Source organism: Palaemon carinicauda, chromosome 4 (assembly GCF_036898095.1).
Source record: "Palaemon carinicauda isolate YSFRI2023 chromosome 4, ASM3689809v2, whole genome shotgun sequence".
Classification (NCBI taxonomy): Eukaryota; Metazoa; Arthropoda; class Malacostraca; order Decapoda; family Palaemonidae; genus Palaemon; species Palaemon carinicauda.
The window spans coordinates 192,261,130-192,278,105 of NC_090728.1; the positions used below are offsets into that span (position 1 = coordinate 192,261,130).

Consider the following 16,976-nt stretch of genomic DNA (forward strand, 5'->3'; position numbering starts at 1 on the left):
GCTGCTCCGTGAAATGCTCCTTTAGCATCATTTCTAAGGTATACAACTGCTATATATTACCAGAGAAAAAAGTGCATAGGAATGCCATGGATGAACCCAGCTCGCTCACCTATATTAGGTGTCGGTACATAGTAACTGGGGCGTGAAAACCACTATCAGAGGTCTCGTGCCATTTAGATATCTCCTCTTCAAATATCCCTGTTACTACGAGGTGCCGTTCTACATCCACTACTAACTATCAGCTTTATTATGGTGTTTTTTTATCACTTAGCATAATTTAGAATCAAGAGTAATTTATGTAAGATTAATGCACATCAACCTCTTTAGTTTAATCCTTACTGAATTACAGCATTGATGAAACAATACGGCCTAGAAAAGAGTTTTTGACGAAGGAAAAATCTATTTCTGGGCGAGGGACCTGTGTCGCCCAGTGAAATGCTCCTGTAGCACCTTTTCTAAGGCATAGTTATTGCTAAATATACCAGAGAAAAAAGATGCATGGAATGCCAGGAATAAACCCAGCTCGCTCACTCTATGAGTGTCGGTATAGTAAACTGGGGCGTGATAGAACCACGACCATAGGTCCCTCACCAGTTAAGACCTCTCCCTCATCAACATACCCCGGAACAAGGAGGTACTGTCCTACACCCGTCTGCTGCCTCCTACTACGACTATCCTTCCCTACCCCTACACCTCCCCACCCCCCCCCCTTACCTCATAATAAAATTTATTATCTTTATACTCAAATTATGTTCATATTACGCCTATCTCAAAGCCCGGTTTGATACTGATGTTTCTAATAAAACTAAAAAATTTCCCCATTTTCCTCCCTTTCACTAAGCTTAGGCCTCTCATAAAGTACTGGGACAAACCGACGATTAATGGCAATAATCTCGGCATAGGTACGCTACAGCTCCTTGGTAATTTTACTTTTAAAGTCAAAACTAAACTAGAGGGGCCCTCAGTAGCGGGCAGACCTCTGCCAAGGCAGCTTATTTCTCAACCTTTTGCTCGACCTTGACCTTGATCTTTGACCTTAACATGTATTAATTGATGTGGATTTTCATGCACTCAAATATGAATCAAGTTTGAAGTCTCTGTGACAATGATGTCCAAACTTATGGCTGATTACATGAAGTGGACATTCTGCTTGACAGTGATCTTGCACATTTTAATCAGTTCCAGCTTTTTACTTAACAGTTAATCCCTGCAAGTTTCATTACTTTACGATTAAAATTGTGGCCAGGAAGCTGTTCACAAACAAACAAAAACACACAAACAGCGGCAAAAACATAACATTCTTCCAACTTTTTTGGCGGAGGTGTACAGATCCAGATTCAGCCAGTCCAGTAACTGGTAACTGTATTCACTTTCCATGATAAATTATCCGGAAATAATGAGCAAAATACCTCTATCTCCTTGTTGAGCAATTTCACTGACATGTCCACTTTCAGTTTTCCCCACCAATTCTAAATCTCTAAACATACTAACAGAAGCAGAGACCATTCGTTTGAAAGAATTGGTTTTGCCTGCTTAATTTCCAAGACATTCAGTTTCCCTGGGAAAACCCGGGGGAGAAGATCTATTTCTCTAAAATCTGTTCAAGTTAATAGAAGTTCCCCTATCTGGAATAGGGTTTCCTACTTAGTTCCCATTAGTTCTAAATATGTCAATGCTGTAGTGCCGTCCAAAAATACTACTACAAAAATTTCCCATTACCGGCCACTCCTGAACCAGAAAAGATCTTGAACATAGCTAAAAATTAAAGGCAATTGAGAATTGATTCTTTCCTTGCTTATTTCCTGAAAGATGGAGATAATCTGGAGTTGTACTCCATCCTTCCTCTAAAGGCCCCATGAAAAAAAGAGATGTCTAGAACTTTCACTTCTAAGGACACTCCCTGTAATAACAGATAAGAAGTTGGTTCTGCATCGCTGGAATACAAAAGGGATTTTGACGAAGGAAAAATCTATTTCTGGGTGAGGAACCTTGGTCGCCCAGTGAAATGCTCCTCTAGCACCATTTCTAAGGCATAGTTATTGCTGAATATACCAGAAAAAACGAGATGCATGGAATGCCAGGAATAAACCTAGCTCGCTCACTCTTTGAGTATCGGTATAGAATACTGGGGCGTGATTGAACCACGACCATAGGTCCCTCACCAATTAGACCTCTCCTTCATCAACATCCCCTGGAACAAGGTGCCGTCCTACACCCGTCTGCTGCCTCCTACTACGACTATCCCTCTCCACCCCTACATCTCCCCACCCCCTATCCTCATTCCTCAACAGCACCTGCGTTGATCACAGACCATATACCCTGATCCAATCCCATTGAGACAATATTGGAAAGATCTCACTTAGAAGTGACGCATCGGAATGAATTTCTCTAAAGAAGCCATTGTCCTTTGCAGTCTCTTTTAATTTTCTTTGAAATTTTTTTTGGGATACGTAAAACTTGTGAATAGTGCCATCGAAGAAAATTTGGTATAGCTTTCATCTGAGCCACAAATTATAGCATTTGCTTCAAAATGACAAAACTGCAGACAATTTTGTTGATTTACTGACCAGTTAAAATGGCCAGTAAATCAACGAAAACATATGGCTCCAGCTTTAGAAATAACCAAATTAAATGCAGTTGTTTGCACTTTTTAATTAGAGGGTGCTTTACCTTGGAGAGAAATTTAAATACTGGGCCCCTTATGTTACAGGTTATCATCTTTAAGAAAATTGGGCCTGTTTACAAAAAAGATTTGTTGCTCTTCTCTTAAAAAATCTTCCAGTCTTTCAAAGTTGCACAAATATTTAATGCCGTTTTACATATTTTAAAAAATCACCATTGTCACCTATTGGATGCTGCTTATCCAGAATTCATGAATGTTTTGCCAAAGTTTCTAGCCTTTCTATTGACTGTTATATTTGTTTCCCCTTGTCAGATGACTGATTAAATCTTAGGAACATGACTTACAAGTTCTGGAAGAATTGTGATTTGGTAACAATGTATCATTCTTTTAGTTGCATGATGAAGATAAATGAATTAATTGTGGATGTAACTCACCTGCTGGATGACCTGGTGTTTAGCATGATCCATGAAATCTACCATCAGTCTGTCCCAAGGTATGGACTCCCTCTCATAATGACCAATACTAATTGAGACATTCTTCATCTGCCATAATATAGAATGAAAACAACAAAGTTCATATTAAATTTACATGATTAGATTCAGTAGAATATCAGCACACTTAATTTCAAGTTACTGCATATGAAATAAACACAATATATAAAATATGGATGTTCTTAGTACTTGCCAAATGCCTTAACATAATCAAGATTGTTATACCCTTATGTTAGACACATTTTACAACATTTCAAACAAAATGATTTGAGCAGATTATGAGAAACATAACAATATTGGGATGTCTGAAACAGTTTTTTTTTCCATTTACTTATTAAGAAACTTAATTTCCAGGTAATTTGTACTGAGGCATTATAGGCAAAATATTATATTACTCTTAAAACAAGTAATTTAATAGAAAAAGAAGTGGTATAAATAATAAAACCTTCAAAACTGTGTTTAAAAGGTATAAAATATAAGTTGGTAAACCTATAATAGTTTTCAGTAGCATTAAAAGTCATCCACAGTCACTATTTTATACCACCATATCTTTTGATTAAGAGTCACTACCATGTTCTAAATATTGTTATGTTCTAAATATTGTTAGTGTGTAACGTTCCTCTGATAGATATCCACACAAAAGATATAACACACCACATTTCTATAGATAATTACACCACTAAATATAAAACGGATTCTGACATAGGAAAAATCAACTTTTGGGTGAGATAGCCATGTCATCTTGATGGAAGTTCATTCCTTCTTGCAGAAATATCCTAAGTAGAGAGCTGCCTTTGAGGAACTTCCATCAGGACGACATGGCTCAAGCCCAAAAAATAATTCTGGTAAATCTAACCTCTCAAATAAAATGACGGACTTGGAGCTGCATCAAAAACTATAACATACCTCTGTCAAAGTTGCACCAAGAGATGTAAGGAACCAATCCAAGACATCATTCTGTCTTGTATGATTTCCGAGAACGCTTCCCCGTGGGGAAAAGGAAAACTTCACGCGGAGACCTGCGATGCACACACGCTCAACTTCAGGGCCTTCGTCTACTTCTTTATCTGTCTGTTGCTGAAGATAATTAGATGAAATGAGCACCTTCATAATAATTATTAATTATTAATGATTAATGATTAATTATTATTACTATTACTATCATTATCATCATTATTATTATCATTATTATCATTATTATTATTATTATTATTATTATTATTATTATTATTACAGTATTATTATTATTATTATTATTATTATTATCATTATAATTATTATTACTAGCTAAGCTTAAACCCTAGTTGGAAAAGCAAGAAGCTATAAGCCCAAGGGCTCCACAGAAAAAATATCCCAATGAGGAGAGGAAATAAAGAAATAACTAAACGATATAAGAAGTAATGAACAATTATAAAAACATTAACAACATTAAAACAGATATTTCTTATATAAACTCTAAAAGGACTTATGTCAGCCTGTTCAACATGAAAACATTTGCTGCAAGTTTGAGCTTTTGAAGTTCTACTAATATCAAAGTTCAAAACATTAGCCTTGCTTATAATGTTAAATAATTAAAAAGAAATGGTGTTTAATTTGACTTCAGTTTGACTAAGTTTTCTATTTTCTACAACCGAAAATAGCATTTGAAACCAGCATTTCTCTCCCTCTACTTAATAGTATAAAAGTGTAGCTTTTCAAACAGCTTATCAACAAATAAACATATTGGATACCTTCAGCACAACTAGTCTTAAAAAGAAGACGCCGAGATCAAACTTACCATCATTGCCTGGAATGTGATGGGCATCCTAAGTTTCTTTAGCTCAGTATGGATTGTGCCAGACCAAGGGCTCGGGAGAACTGGTTTTAATGCATCATACATGGAGGAGATGAAACCCTTGTCTAGTTTCAGGTAAAATTCCTGGGCTACAACACTCAAATGTCTGAAAAAGAAAGACACTAAATGAAATTTCAAACAGAATTAAAGTAATATAAAATATTACTGTAATTGATTTCATATATATCTTACAAATTAATAGGAGGTTTATAAAAATACACAAATTTTATCTTTAAAGCATAACAATTGGAAAACCACAAGACTCTCACTGTAAAATAATTTCAATTGAAATGAAAATAATAGAAATTTAGAATATATAAATTAGACAAAAAGCAAGTATCAAGAAAGGCAAATGAAAATACACCCACTCTTGATTTCAATAACATGACCAAACTAATATATCAATTCTATTCTATTTACTCATAAAAAAGAAAAGGAAATTGCAATCTGGAATGTAAATTTATAGCACTAGAATATACAGTATAGTACATCAATTCCTTAAAGATTTCTTTACAAATATATATAAGGCTTTGTCTCACCTTAGCTAATTAAGCTGTACAATGATGATAGTATAGTACATACATTACAGTAATATACACTACAGTATCAGTGAATGGTGATAGTTAGGAACAACAGTGTTTTGGTGCTACATATATATAGGGTGGTGTGACAACGACTTACGCCTTATGAGTTTTCTTGCCTTAGGTATCATAATGTATGCAGTACTGTTTTGTCACTGTGTTACTTATGTACAATTACCTCTATAAAGTAATTTAAACAACAATACCTTGATATAAACCATGAGAAAACAATTTACAGTGACTTATCTAAGGTGTACAGTATATCAACCACACTTAGGATATGAGGTTATGAACTGAATCACTCTATGGTACAAATAAATATTACACATTTATTTCATCTTCGCAGGATTTTGTTACCCAACTTGGCGAAGGTGTAGGGCTGACTATACAGTGTATAAGTGGGATATTGCTTCAAGCTTCCCAAAGAGAGGCATTATATCTACAGTACTGTACATTATTATTAATATTATTACTTGATAAGCTACAACCCCAGTTGGAAAAGCAGGATGCTATAAGCCCTAGGGCTCCAACAAGGAAAATAGCCCAGTGAGGAAAGGAAACAGGGAAAATAGAATATTTTAAGAACACTAACAACATTAATATAAATATTTCCTATATAAATTATAAAACTTTAACAAAACAAGAGAAAGAGAAATAAGATAGAATAGTGTGCCTAAGTGTACCCTCAAGCATGAGAACTCTAATACAAGGCAGTCGAAAACCATGGTACAGAGGCTATGGCACTACCCAATGCTATGGAACAATGGGTTGATTTTGGAGTGTCCTTTTCCTAAAAGAGATGCTTACCATAGCTTAAGTCTCTTCTAACTTTACCAAGAGGAAAGTAGCCACTGAACAATCACAGTGCAGTAGTTAACCCCTTGAGAGAAGAATAATTGTTTGGTAACCTTAGTGTTGTCAGGTGTATTAGGACAGAGACTATATAAAGAATAGGCCAGACTTTTCAGTGTATATGTAGGCAAAGGTAAAATGAACCTTAACCAGAGAGAAGGATCCAATGTAGTACTGTCTAGCCAGTCTAAAGACCACATAACTCTCTATCGGTAGTATCTCAACGGGTGGCTGATCCCCTAGCCAACCTACTACTAATACTTGAAGGAGAATCAATAGTGTTAATGATTATTACATGACAAGAATATTATCATAATATGCACATGCACATACAGTAAAAATTTAATTTGTAATACTGTACCAGCAACTGTAACTTTTAAAGTTGGATTTTGCATGGCATAAACAATTTGAATGAGATAAAATATAGATCTTTACTACTTTGTCAAAGCCTTTTAAACAGAGTTTGAAATCAGTGAAAAGCATCAATAGAAATTTTCAAATTTTTCAATGCAAGTTTTAATACTTCATTCTTGACTGTCAACATTGCATAATTGGAATAAGGTTTAAAACTGTACAAAAATACCATATATGTAGAATAAATCAAAGAATAGTTTTATGTAAGTTACATGACATTGTACAAAATCTACATACTGTATATCAAAATATTCAGTATACAGAGTTCATCTTCATACTCATTTTAATGAGATCAACCCCAAATGAGCTTTTACATTGCAATTTATCAATGACGTCATAGAGCAACAACGGACAACTAATAGAGAGGGCATCAGTCATATCAGGATGTGGAGTATCAGTTAAACTAGAAGGACACTCCAAAATCAAACCATTGTTCTCTAGTCTTGGGTAGTGCCAGAGCCTCTGTACCATGGTCTTCCACTGTCTTGGGTTAGAGATCTCTTGCTTGAGGGTACGCTCGGGCACACTATTCTATCTTGTTTCTCTTCCTCTTATTATTTCAAATTCTATATCCCCTTGTTATTTAGAAGTTTTCCTAGTTTATATATGAAAGATTTATTTCAATGTTATTATTGCTCTTAAATTCTCTTTTAGCTTATTTCCTTATTTACTTTCCTCACTGGGTTATTTTCCCTGTTGGAGCCTTGTGGTTATAGCTTCCTACTTTTCCAACTAAGGTTGTAGCTTAGCAAGTAATAATGAAAATAATATTAAACTAAACTTCACCATACATCTAAGCAAAGCCACACATTAACATTGGAAGAGACATCAAACAAGACTTATAGAAGACATCTGTCTAGGGCATTCATAAGAGTGAAGTGATAGTCCAGATTAGTTGGAATCTTTCACTGAAATAAAATTATTTTATTCTTTATGCTGCTGCCTCCGATGCCTTAGATGACCGCGGAGGTAGCAGCAGTAGGGGATTCAGCATTACGAAGCTTCATCTGTGGTGGATAACGGGGGAGGGTGGGCTGTGGCACCCTAGCAGTACCAGCTGAACTCGGTTGAGTCCCTTGTTAGGCTGGGAAGAACGTAGAGTAGAGGTGCCCTTTTTTGTTTTTGTTTCATTTGTTGATGTCGGCTACCCCCCAAAATTGGGGGAAGTGCCTTGGTATATGCATGTATGTATGTATGATTATTTTATGATATCAATATTCAAGTACTTTACTTATTACATACTTTATGGTAGTAAACTGGCCCATGGACGAATGAAGCAGAATACACGACGATAGGCAAGGCTGGATGGCTCCAAATTCATTGGAAGGATAAAACACTGCTGGAAAAACGGCATCTGAGAGTTGGTTGTCGAGCTGGAAAAGAGAACATTAATCTTGTAATAAAATTACAGGCAAGGTAGAAAGAATTACAGGGCATAAATTATAAAAAAACAGTTAACCCTTTTACCCCCAAAGGAGGTACTAGTACGTTTCACAAAACTCATCCCTTTACCCCCATGGATGTACCGGTACGCCCTTGCAAAAAACTGCTATTTACATTTTTTTTGCATATTTTTGATATTTTTTTTGAGAAACTTCAGGCATTTTCCAAGAGAATGAGACCAACCTGACCTCTCTATGATGAAAATTAAGGCTGTTAGAGCAATTTAAAAAATATATACTGCAAAACATGCTTGAAAAAAAATAACCCCTGGGGGTTAAGGGATGGAAAGTTCCAAATAGCCTGGGGGTAAAAAGGTTAATATTTGTAGATAATATTAATACAGTATTACTTTTAAAGAATTGTTACGTAAAGAAGAAAACCATTCTAGTATCATTTCCATATCAACATGCCCGTTGCCATTAATAAAGAATTAATATACAAATACAGTATAAAAATGCTCAAATAAAGGAGGATATATATGGATTAAAAAATTTCCTCTTCAAAACTAACATGTAAATGCGTACATCAACAAACAGATCCTCCTATATTCAAGTCTATTTAAGAATAAGAGTCTGTAGCCTCAACACTTGAACACAGAAGTGTATTTTCTTATTGTGGAAATTATTTGTCTTCCAATACATTATTTACTTTATGTTTCCATTCCCTTAAAACAATCTTTAATGTTGTTACAGTTTTAAAATTATATTATTTTGACTGTTCATTACTTCTCTTGCAGTTGTAGTATATTTATTTCCTTGTTTCGTTTCCTCACTGGGCTATTTTTCCACGTTGGATTCCTTGGGCTTATAGCATCCTGCTTTTCCAGCTAGGGTTGTAGCTTAGCTGATGATGATGATGATAATAATAATAATAATAATAATAATAATAATAATAATAATAATGGTGAATCTTGTTTTAAAAGGTGATGCAAGTTCATATTGATAAAATATTATGCTTCATGTTATCACCATAAAAAAAGAAAAATTATGACATCAACACTAAAAATACAACTTTGGCTTATCTGGTTTCCGTATGCAATGATTATTACTTCATTAGCAGTTTCTTTTATCAACTTATTCCAAACGATGCCATAAAGTTACAAATGATCTCAAATTATTGGAACCTAGATATATGTCTATTGTAAGCTCTAGAGCCTTTAAATATGCAGCCATGAGATTATACAATAAGCTTCCACTAGACATTCAAAAGATTGAAGATATGAAGGCTTTCAAGAGGAAACTGAAGACTTTCTTGTTCTGTGAGTGCTTCGATAGTGTCGATTCAACAATAAATGAGCAATATGTGGTGTGAAATGTTGAATGCTTTTGAACGACCTTGATAAAATGACTGTGAAGGTCCTGTAGAGAGTAGGGTTCCCCTACTGTATAGGACCAGAAAAACAGCCCTTAAAGTAAGTAAATTAGTCTTGATTAACCATTTTACCCCCAAGGTATTTGGAACTTTCCAACTATTAACCCCCAGACATTTTGTTTTTTCAAGCACATTTTGCAATATATATTTTTTAAATTGCTCTAACAGCCTTAATTTTCGTCATGGAGAGGTCACGTTAGTCTCATTCTTTTGAAAAATGCCTGAAGTTTCTCATATTTTATCAAAAATATGCAAAAAAAAATGTAAATAGCAGTTTTCTTGCAAGGACATACCAGTACGTCCATGGGGGTAAAGGGGTGAGTTTTGTGAAACGTACCAGTACGTCCATTGGGGGTAAAAGGGTTAAAGTAAGTAAATTAGTCATGATTAAATGTAACATATTTTACAAATGTACGATACCTGAATGCGATGTAGTTCTGCCGAGGCATAAACAAAATGAGGCGAATGTCTGTAGTGAAGCCACAAAGCAGGTCGTTTCGTTCGCCTCATCCTACAGCCAAAGGGTCGAGTCATATACATTTTCTCCAGGTCAACCTTTGTAGAAAATTTAAAAAAACATGAATACAGGTATTCCCTTAATAATTGCTATTCATGCTGTAATCAGTTGTGAACAAATGTATACATCATAGTAAGACAAATTATTTATATAAAAGTAAATTTCTAAAAAGGCTCGAGAAATGTTATTTTCATTAGTAAAATAAATTTTTGAATATACTTACCCGATGATCATGTAGCTGTCAACTCCGTTGCCCAACAGAAATCTACGGTCGGGATACGCCAGCGATCGCTTATACAGGTGGGGGTGTACTCACCAGCGCCATCTGTGGTCAGGTACTCCAGTACTTCTTGTCAACAAGACCTCAATTTTCTCCTCGGTCCACTGGTTCTCTATGGGGAGGAAGGGCGGGTCATTTAAATCATGATCATCGGGTAAGTATATTCAAAAATTTATTTTACTAATGAAAATAACATTTTTCAATATTAATCTTACCCGATGATCATGTAGCTGATTCACACCCAGGGTGGTGGGTGGAGACCAGTATACATGTTAACAAAGAAGCTAAGTATCCCGTATTTCATTTTTATTAGTTATTCAAAATAACAATAAAAAATAAATAAGTACCTGGTAAGGAAGTCGACTTGAACCATTACTCTGCCTTTAATAAGTACGTCTTCCTTACTGAGCGTAGCGGTCCTCTTAGGATGCTGAACGACTCTTAGGTGGCTAAAGTATAAAGGGCTGCAACCCATACTAAAGGACCTCATCACAACCTCTAACCTAGGCGCTTCTCAAGAAAGAATTGACCACCCGCCAAATCAACCAGGATGCGGAAGGCTTCTTAGCCGACCGTACAACCCAAAAACAACAATAAAAGCAATCAAGAGAAAGGTTAAAAAGGTTATGGGATTATGGGAATGTAGTGGCTGAGCCCTCACCTACTACTGCACTCGCTGCTACGAATGGTCCCAGGGTGTAGCAGTTCTCGTAAAGAGACTGGACATCTTTCAGATAGAATGATGCGAACACTGACTTGCTTCTCCAATAGGTTGCATCCATAACACTCTGCAGAGAACGGTTCTGTTTGAAGGCCACTGAAGTAGCCACAGCTCTCACTTCATGTGTCCTTACCTTCAGTAAAGCAAGGTCTTCTTCCTTCATATGAGAATGAGCTTCTCTAATCAGAAGCCTGATGTAGTAAGAAACTGCGTTCTTAGACATAGGTAGCGAAGGCTTCTTAACAGCACACCATAAGGCTTCTGATTGTCCTCGTAAAGGTTTTGACCTTTTCAGATAGTACCTAAGAGCTCTGACTGGGCAAAGTACTCTCTCCAGCTCGTTACCCACCAAGTTGGATAGGCTAGGGATCTCGAACGATTTAGGCCAAGGACGTGAAGGAAGCTCGTTTTTAGCCAAAAACCCGAGCTGCAAGGAACATGTAGCCGTTTCCGATGTGAAACCTATGTTCCTGCTGAAGGCGTGGATCTCACTTACTCTCTTAGCTGTTGCTAGGCATACTAGGAAAAGAGTTTTTAATGTGAGGTCCTTGAAAGAGGCTGATTGTAGCGGTTCAAATCTAGATGACATCAGGAACCTTAGGATCACGTCTAGATTCCAGCCTGGAGTGGACAACCGACGTTCCTTAGAGGTCTCAAAAGACCTAAGGATGTCCTGCAGATCTTTGTTGGAGGAAAGATCCAAGCCTCTGTGGCGGAAAACCGCTGCCAACATACTTCTATAACCCTTGATCGTAGGAGCTGATAGGGATCTAACGTTCCTTAGATGTAACAGGAAGTCAGCAATCTGGGTTACAGTGGTACTGGTTGAGGAAAACTGCATTGGCCTTGCACCAGGTTCTGAAGACTTCCCATTTAGATTGATAGACTCTGAGAGTGGATGTTCTCCTAGCTCTAGCAATCGCTCTGGCTGCCTCCTTCGAAAAGCCTCTAGCTCTTGAGAGTCTTTCGATAGTCTGAAGGCAGTCAGACGAAGAGCGTGGAGGCTTGGGTGTACCTTGTTTACGTGAGGTTGACGCAGAAGGTCCACTCTTAGAGGAAGAGTCCTGGGAACGTCGACCAGCCATTGCAGTACCTCTGTGAACCATTCTCTCGCGGGCCAGAGGGGAGCAACCAACGTCAGCCGTGTCCCTTTGTGAGAGGCGAATTTCTGAAGTACCCTGTTGACAATCTTGAACGGCGAGAATGCATACAGGTCGAGATGGGACCAATCCAGCAGAAAAGCATCCACGTGAACTGCTGCCGGGTCTGGAATCGGAGAACAATACAATGGGAGCCTCTTGGTCATCGAGGTAGCGAACAGATCTATGGTAGGCTGACCCCACAGGGACCAAAGTCTGCTGCAAACATTCTTGTGAAGGGTCCACTCTGTGGGGATGACCTGACCCTTCCGGCTGAGGCGATCTGCCATGACATTCATATCGCCCTGAATGAACCTCGTTACCAGCGTGAGCCTTCGATCTTTTGACCAAATGAGGAGGTCCCTTGTGATCTCGAACAACTTCCTCGAATGAGTCCCCCCCTGCTTGGAGATGTAAGCCAAGGCTGTGGTGTTGTCGGAGTTCACCTCCACCACCTTGTTTAGCTGGAGGGACTTGAAGTTCATTAAGGCCAGATGAACCGCCAACAACTCCTTGCAATTGATGTGGAGTGTTCTTTGTTCCTGATTCCATGTTCCCGAGCATTCCTGTCCGTCCAATGTCGCACCCCAGCCCGAGTCTGATGCGTCCGAGAAGAGATGGTGGTCGGGGGTCTGAACAGCTAACGAAAGACCTTCCTTGAGAAGAATGCTGTTCTTCCACCACGTTAGAGTAGACCTCATCTCTTCGGAAACAGGAATTGAGACCGTCTCTAGCGTCATGTCCTTGATCCAGTGAGCAGCCAGATGATACTGAAGGGGGCGGAGGTGGAGTCTCCCTAACTCGATGAACAGGGACAGCGATGAAAGTGTCCCTGTTAGACTCATCCACTGCCTTACTGAGCATCGGCTCCTTCTCAGCATGCTCAGGATGCACTCTAGGGCTTGGTTGATCCTTGGGGCCGACGGAAAAGCCCGAAAAGCTCGACTCTGAATCTCCATACCCAGGTAAACAATGGTCTGGGATGGGACGAGCTGGGACTTCTCTAAATTGACCAGGAGGCCCAGTTCCTTGGTCAGATCCATAGTCCATTTGAGATTCTCCAGACAGCGACGACTTGTGGGAGCTCTTAAAAGCCAGTCGTCTAAATAGAGGGAGGCTCTGATGTCTGCCAAGTGAAGGAATTTCGCAATATTCCTCATCAGTCGCGTAAACACAAGAGGTGCCGTGCTTAGGCCAAAACACAGGGCTTGGAACTGGTACACAACCTTTCCATAGACGAATCTCAGGAAAGGTTGGGAGTCTGGATGGATGGGGACGTGAAAGTATGCGTCTTTCAGGTCTAACGAGACCATCCAGTCCTCCTGCCTGACCGCTGCTAGGACCGACTTCGTCGTCTCCATAGTGAACGTCTGCTTGGTGACATAAGCATTGACCGCACTGACGTCCAGCACCGGTCTCCAACCTCCTGTCTTCTTGGCTACCAGGAAGAGACGGTTGTAAAAGCCCGGGGATTGATGGTCCCGGACTATGACCACTGCCTCCTTGTGTAGCAAGAGCGACACCTCTTGTTGCAACGCTAGCCTCTTGTCCTTCTCCTTGTAGTTGGGAGAGAGGTTGATGGGAGATGTAGCTAGAGGGGGATTGCGGCAGAACGGAATTCTGTATCCCTCCCTCAGCCACTTCACAGACTGAGCGTCTGCACCTCTGCTCTCCCAAGCTTGCCAGAAGGTCTTGAGTCTGGCTCCTACAGCTGTCTGGAGAGGAGGGAAGTCAAAACTTGCCTCTTGTGGACTTGGAACCCTTCTTGGACTTGCCACGGTTACTGTCTGCACGGGTACCTCCTCTGCTGGAGGTTCTGCCACGAAAGGGTGGGATGAACCTGGAAGCAGGAGTATCAACTGCTAGAGGGCGGTAAGGTTTAGTCACGGAAGGTAAGGTCTTAGCCTTACGTGCAGAAGAAGCCATGAGGTCATGCGTATCCTTCTGGAGAAGAGAGGCAGTCATCCCCTTAATTAATTCCTCCGGAAACAGACACTTGGACAGAGGAGCAAAAAGTAACTCTGACCTCTGGCAAGGGGTGATACCAGCAGATAAGAAGGAGCACAGATGTTCCCTTTTCTTGAGGACCCCTGATACATAAGAAGCCGCAAGCTCGCCAGACCCATCCCGTATTGCCTTGTCCATGCTGGACATGATCAGCATGGCTGAGTCCTTGTCAGAAGGGGCAGTCTTCCTGCTTAAGGCTCCCAGACACCAATCGAGGAAGTTGAATATCTCGAAGGCACGAAAGACTCCCCTTAACAAGTGATCAAGATCTGTAGGGGACCAGCAGATCTTCGAACGTCTCATAGCCAACCTGCGGGGAGAGTCAACCAGACTTGAGAAGTCGGCCTGGGCAGAGGCAGGAACCCCCAAGCCAGGTTCCTCTCCCGTGGCATACCAGACGCCCGACTTAGAAGCCAGCTTGGGAGGAGGAAACACAAAAGAGGTCCTTCCCAGTTGCTTCTTGGACTGCAACCAATCCCCCATAACCCTCAAAGCTCTCCTTGAAGATCTGGCAAGAACAAGCTTGGTGAAGGCAGGCGCAGTAGACTGCATGCCCAGAGCAAACTCGGAGGGAGGAGAACGAGGGGTTGCAGACACAAAGTGTTCAGGGTACAACTCTCTGAACAAAGCAAGGACTTTGCGGAAGTCTAAGGAGGGTGGCGAAGACTTGTGTCCTTCAACATCAGAATGAGGATCATCAAGATGAGCAGCTTCATCCTCAGAAGCCTCCTCACCCGACAGTTGAGTTGTAAGAGGCAAAGGCAGAGCAGCAAGCTGAACGGCTGAATCCTGCAGAACGGGTGCATGCGTACCTGCGGATCCATCATCATGTCTCTGCTGGACAGACTGTGAGCTGGCAACAACAAAAGCAGAGGGCCGGTGTGAGGGAGGGTCTGCGGTGGGCTGAGGAGCATGCGGTGTGGTATGCAGAGCATGCTGTGAGGCATGCGGCTCATGCTGCATGGCATGCGGCTCATGCTGCATGGGATGCGGCTCATGCTGCATGGTATGCGGCTCATGCTGCATGGCATGCGGCTCATGCTGCATGGGATGAGGCTCATGCTGCATGGTATGAGGCTCATGCTGCATGGGATGAGGCTCATGCTGCATGGTATGAGGCTCATGCTGCATGGAATGCGGCTCATGCTGTAAGGTCTGCAGAGCATGCTGCATGGGCTGAGGACTGCGCAACTGTGGAGGAGCTCTCACAGGAGGAGGGATGTTAACCTTCTCTGCCTGATAATCCTGCATAAAAGCCGCAAGCTGAGACTGCATAGTCTGCAGCATGGACCACTTAGGGTCTACTGTGGTTGGAGCAGAGGCCTGTTGAGGGACCACTCTACCTCTCTTGGGAGGTGTGCAGTCATCCGATGACTGCAGCGAGTCCGAACTGACCCAGTGGCTACACCTGGGCCGTTGGACTAGCTCTGAAGGGACTTTACGCTTAAGCGGTCGTGAGACCTTAGTCCACCGTTTCCTCCTGGAAACCTCTTCCACAGACGAGGAATGTAAGGGCTCATTCGTCTGGGAGTGGAAGGGACGATCCTTAGCAGATACGTCCGCAACCACTGAGGATACATCTGTGCGCCGATCAAGGCCCGCCGAACCCTTTGGTCCTTCGACATTGCTTCTCCCCTGGGCTTGGGAGCTTGCAAGAGGTCCCGGACTGGGAGGACAACTGGCACGCACAGATGTATCCTCATGCGCAACACTGACACTGACACTATGCACAGCACTAGCACAAACACTTCCCACTGCACTCTTCGCTTTCAGCTCTCTGACATCCGCCAAGAGCTGATTGCGGTCACTAACCAACGACTCCACCTTATCACCGAGAGCCTGAATGGCACGCAACATATCAGCCATTGCAGGCTGAGCACTCGTAGCAGGTTCGGGGGTCACCACCACAGGGGAAGGAAAAGGTTGAGGGGCATGGGGAGAGGAAATAACCAAAGAGCGAGAAGAACTCCTCCTATCTCTCTCCTTCTCTAACCTACGAGTATATCTGAGGAATTCATTAAAATCGAATTCCGAAAGCCCAGCACATTCCCCACATCGATCTTCCAATTGACAGGATTTTCCCCTACAATTGGAACATACGGTGTGAGGATCAACAGAGGCCTTCGGAAGACGCCTATTACAAGTCCTAACACTACATCGCCTATATTTAGGAACTTGGGAAGTGTCAGACATCTTGAATTCTAGAAGTAGTCAAAGGGGGAATTCCAAAGTAAAGCAAAGATCGTTAACCAATGAATCAAATTAATACCAAAAGCTTGCTAAGCTAAGGCTAAAGCTTCCTGTACAGCGAAGGCTAAATTTCAGAGCAAATACTTCACCAAATCGTGAACAAAAGACTCCAAAATCAACAGCGTATCCATGTAGGTCTTGCCGGTGGCACGACAGAGGAAAAATTGAGGTCTTGTTGACAAGAAGTACTGGAGTACCTGACCACAGATGGCGCTGGTGAGTACACCCCCACCTGTATAAGCGATCGCTGGCGTATCCCGACCGTAGATTTCTGTCGGGCAACGGAGTTGACAGCTACATGATCATCGGGTAAGATTAATATTGAAAAATCTTATATATGCACAAGGACACTGAAATATTGATCAGAATTGGGAATATATAGCAAAGCTTTGAAGCGAATTCATAAAAAAATCTAATAAAAAATCAACAAAAAAATAACGTACACAATGATAA

General features: G+C 40.7%; 1 protein-coding gene across 2 annotated transcripts in view; it reads right to left on the reverse strand.

Annotated features, from left to right (window-relative positions):
* The window catches only part of LOC137640314 (intermembrane lipid transfer protein VPS13A-like), a 158,496-nt gene that overhangs the window by 63,263 nt on the left and 78,257 nt on the right, over window positions 1-16,976 (reverse strand). For both annotated transcript variants that reach the window (XM_068372947.1, XM_068372946.1), the window contains exons 33-37: window positions 10,030-10,164; window positions 8,038-8,168; window positions 4,892-5,054; window positions 4,021-4,191; window positions 3,058-3,165 (exon numbers count right to left, since the gene is read on the reverse strand). In XM_068372947.1, the coding sequence (XP_068229048.1) occupies window positions 3,058-3,165; window positions 4,021-4,191; window positions 4,892-5,054; window positions 8,038-8,168; window positions 10,030-10,164 (708 nt within the window). The remainder of the gene's footprint in view (window positions 1-3,057; window positions 3,166-4,020; window positions 4,192-4,891; window positions 5,055-8,037; window positions 8,169-10,029; window positions 10,165-16,976) is intronic.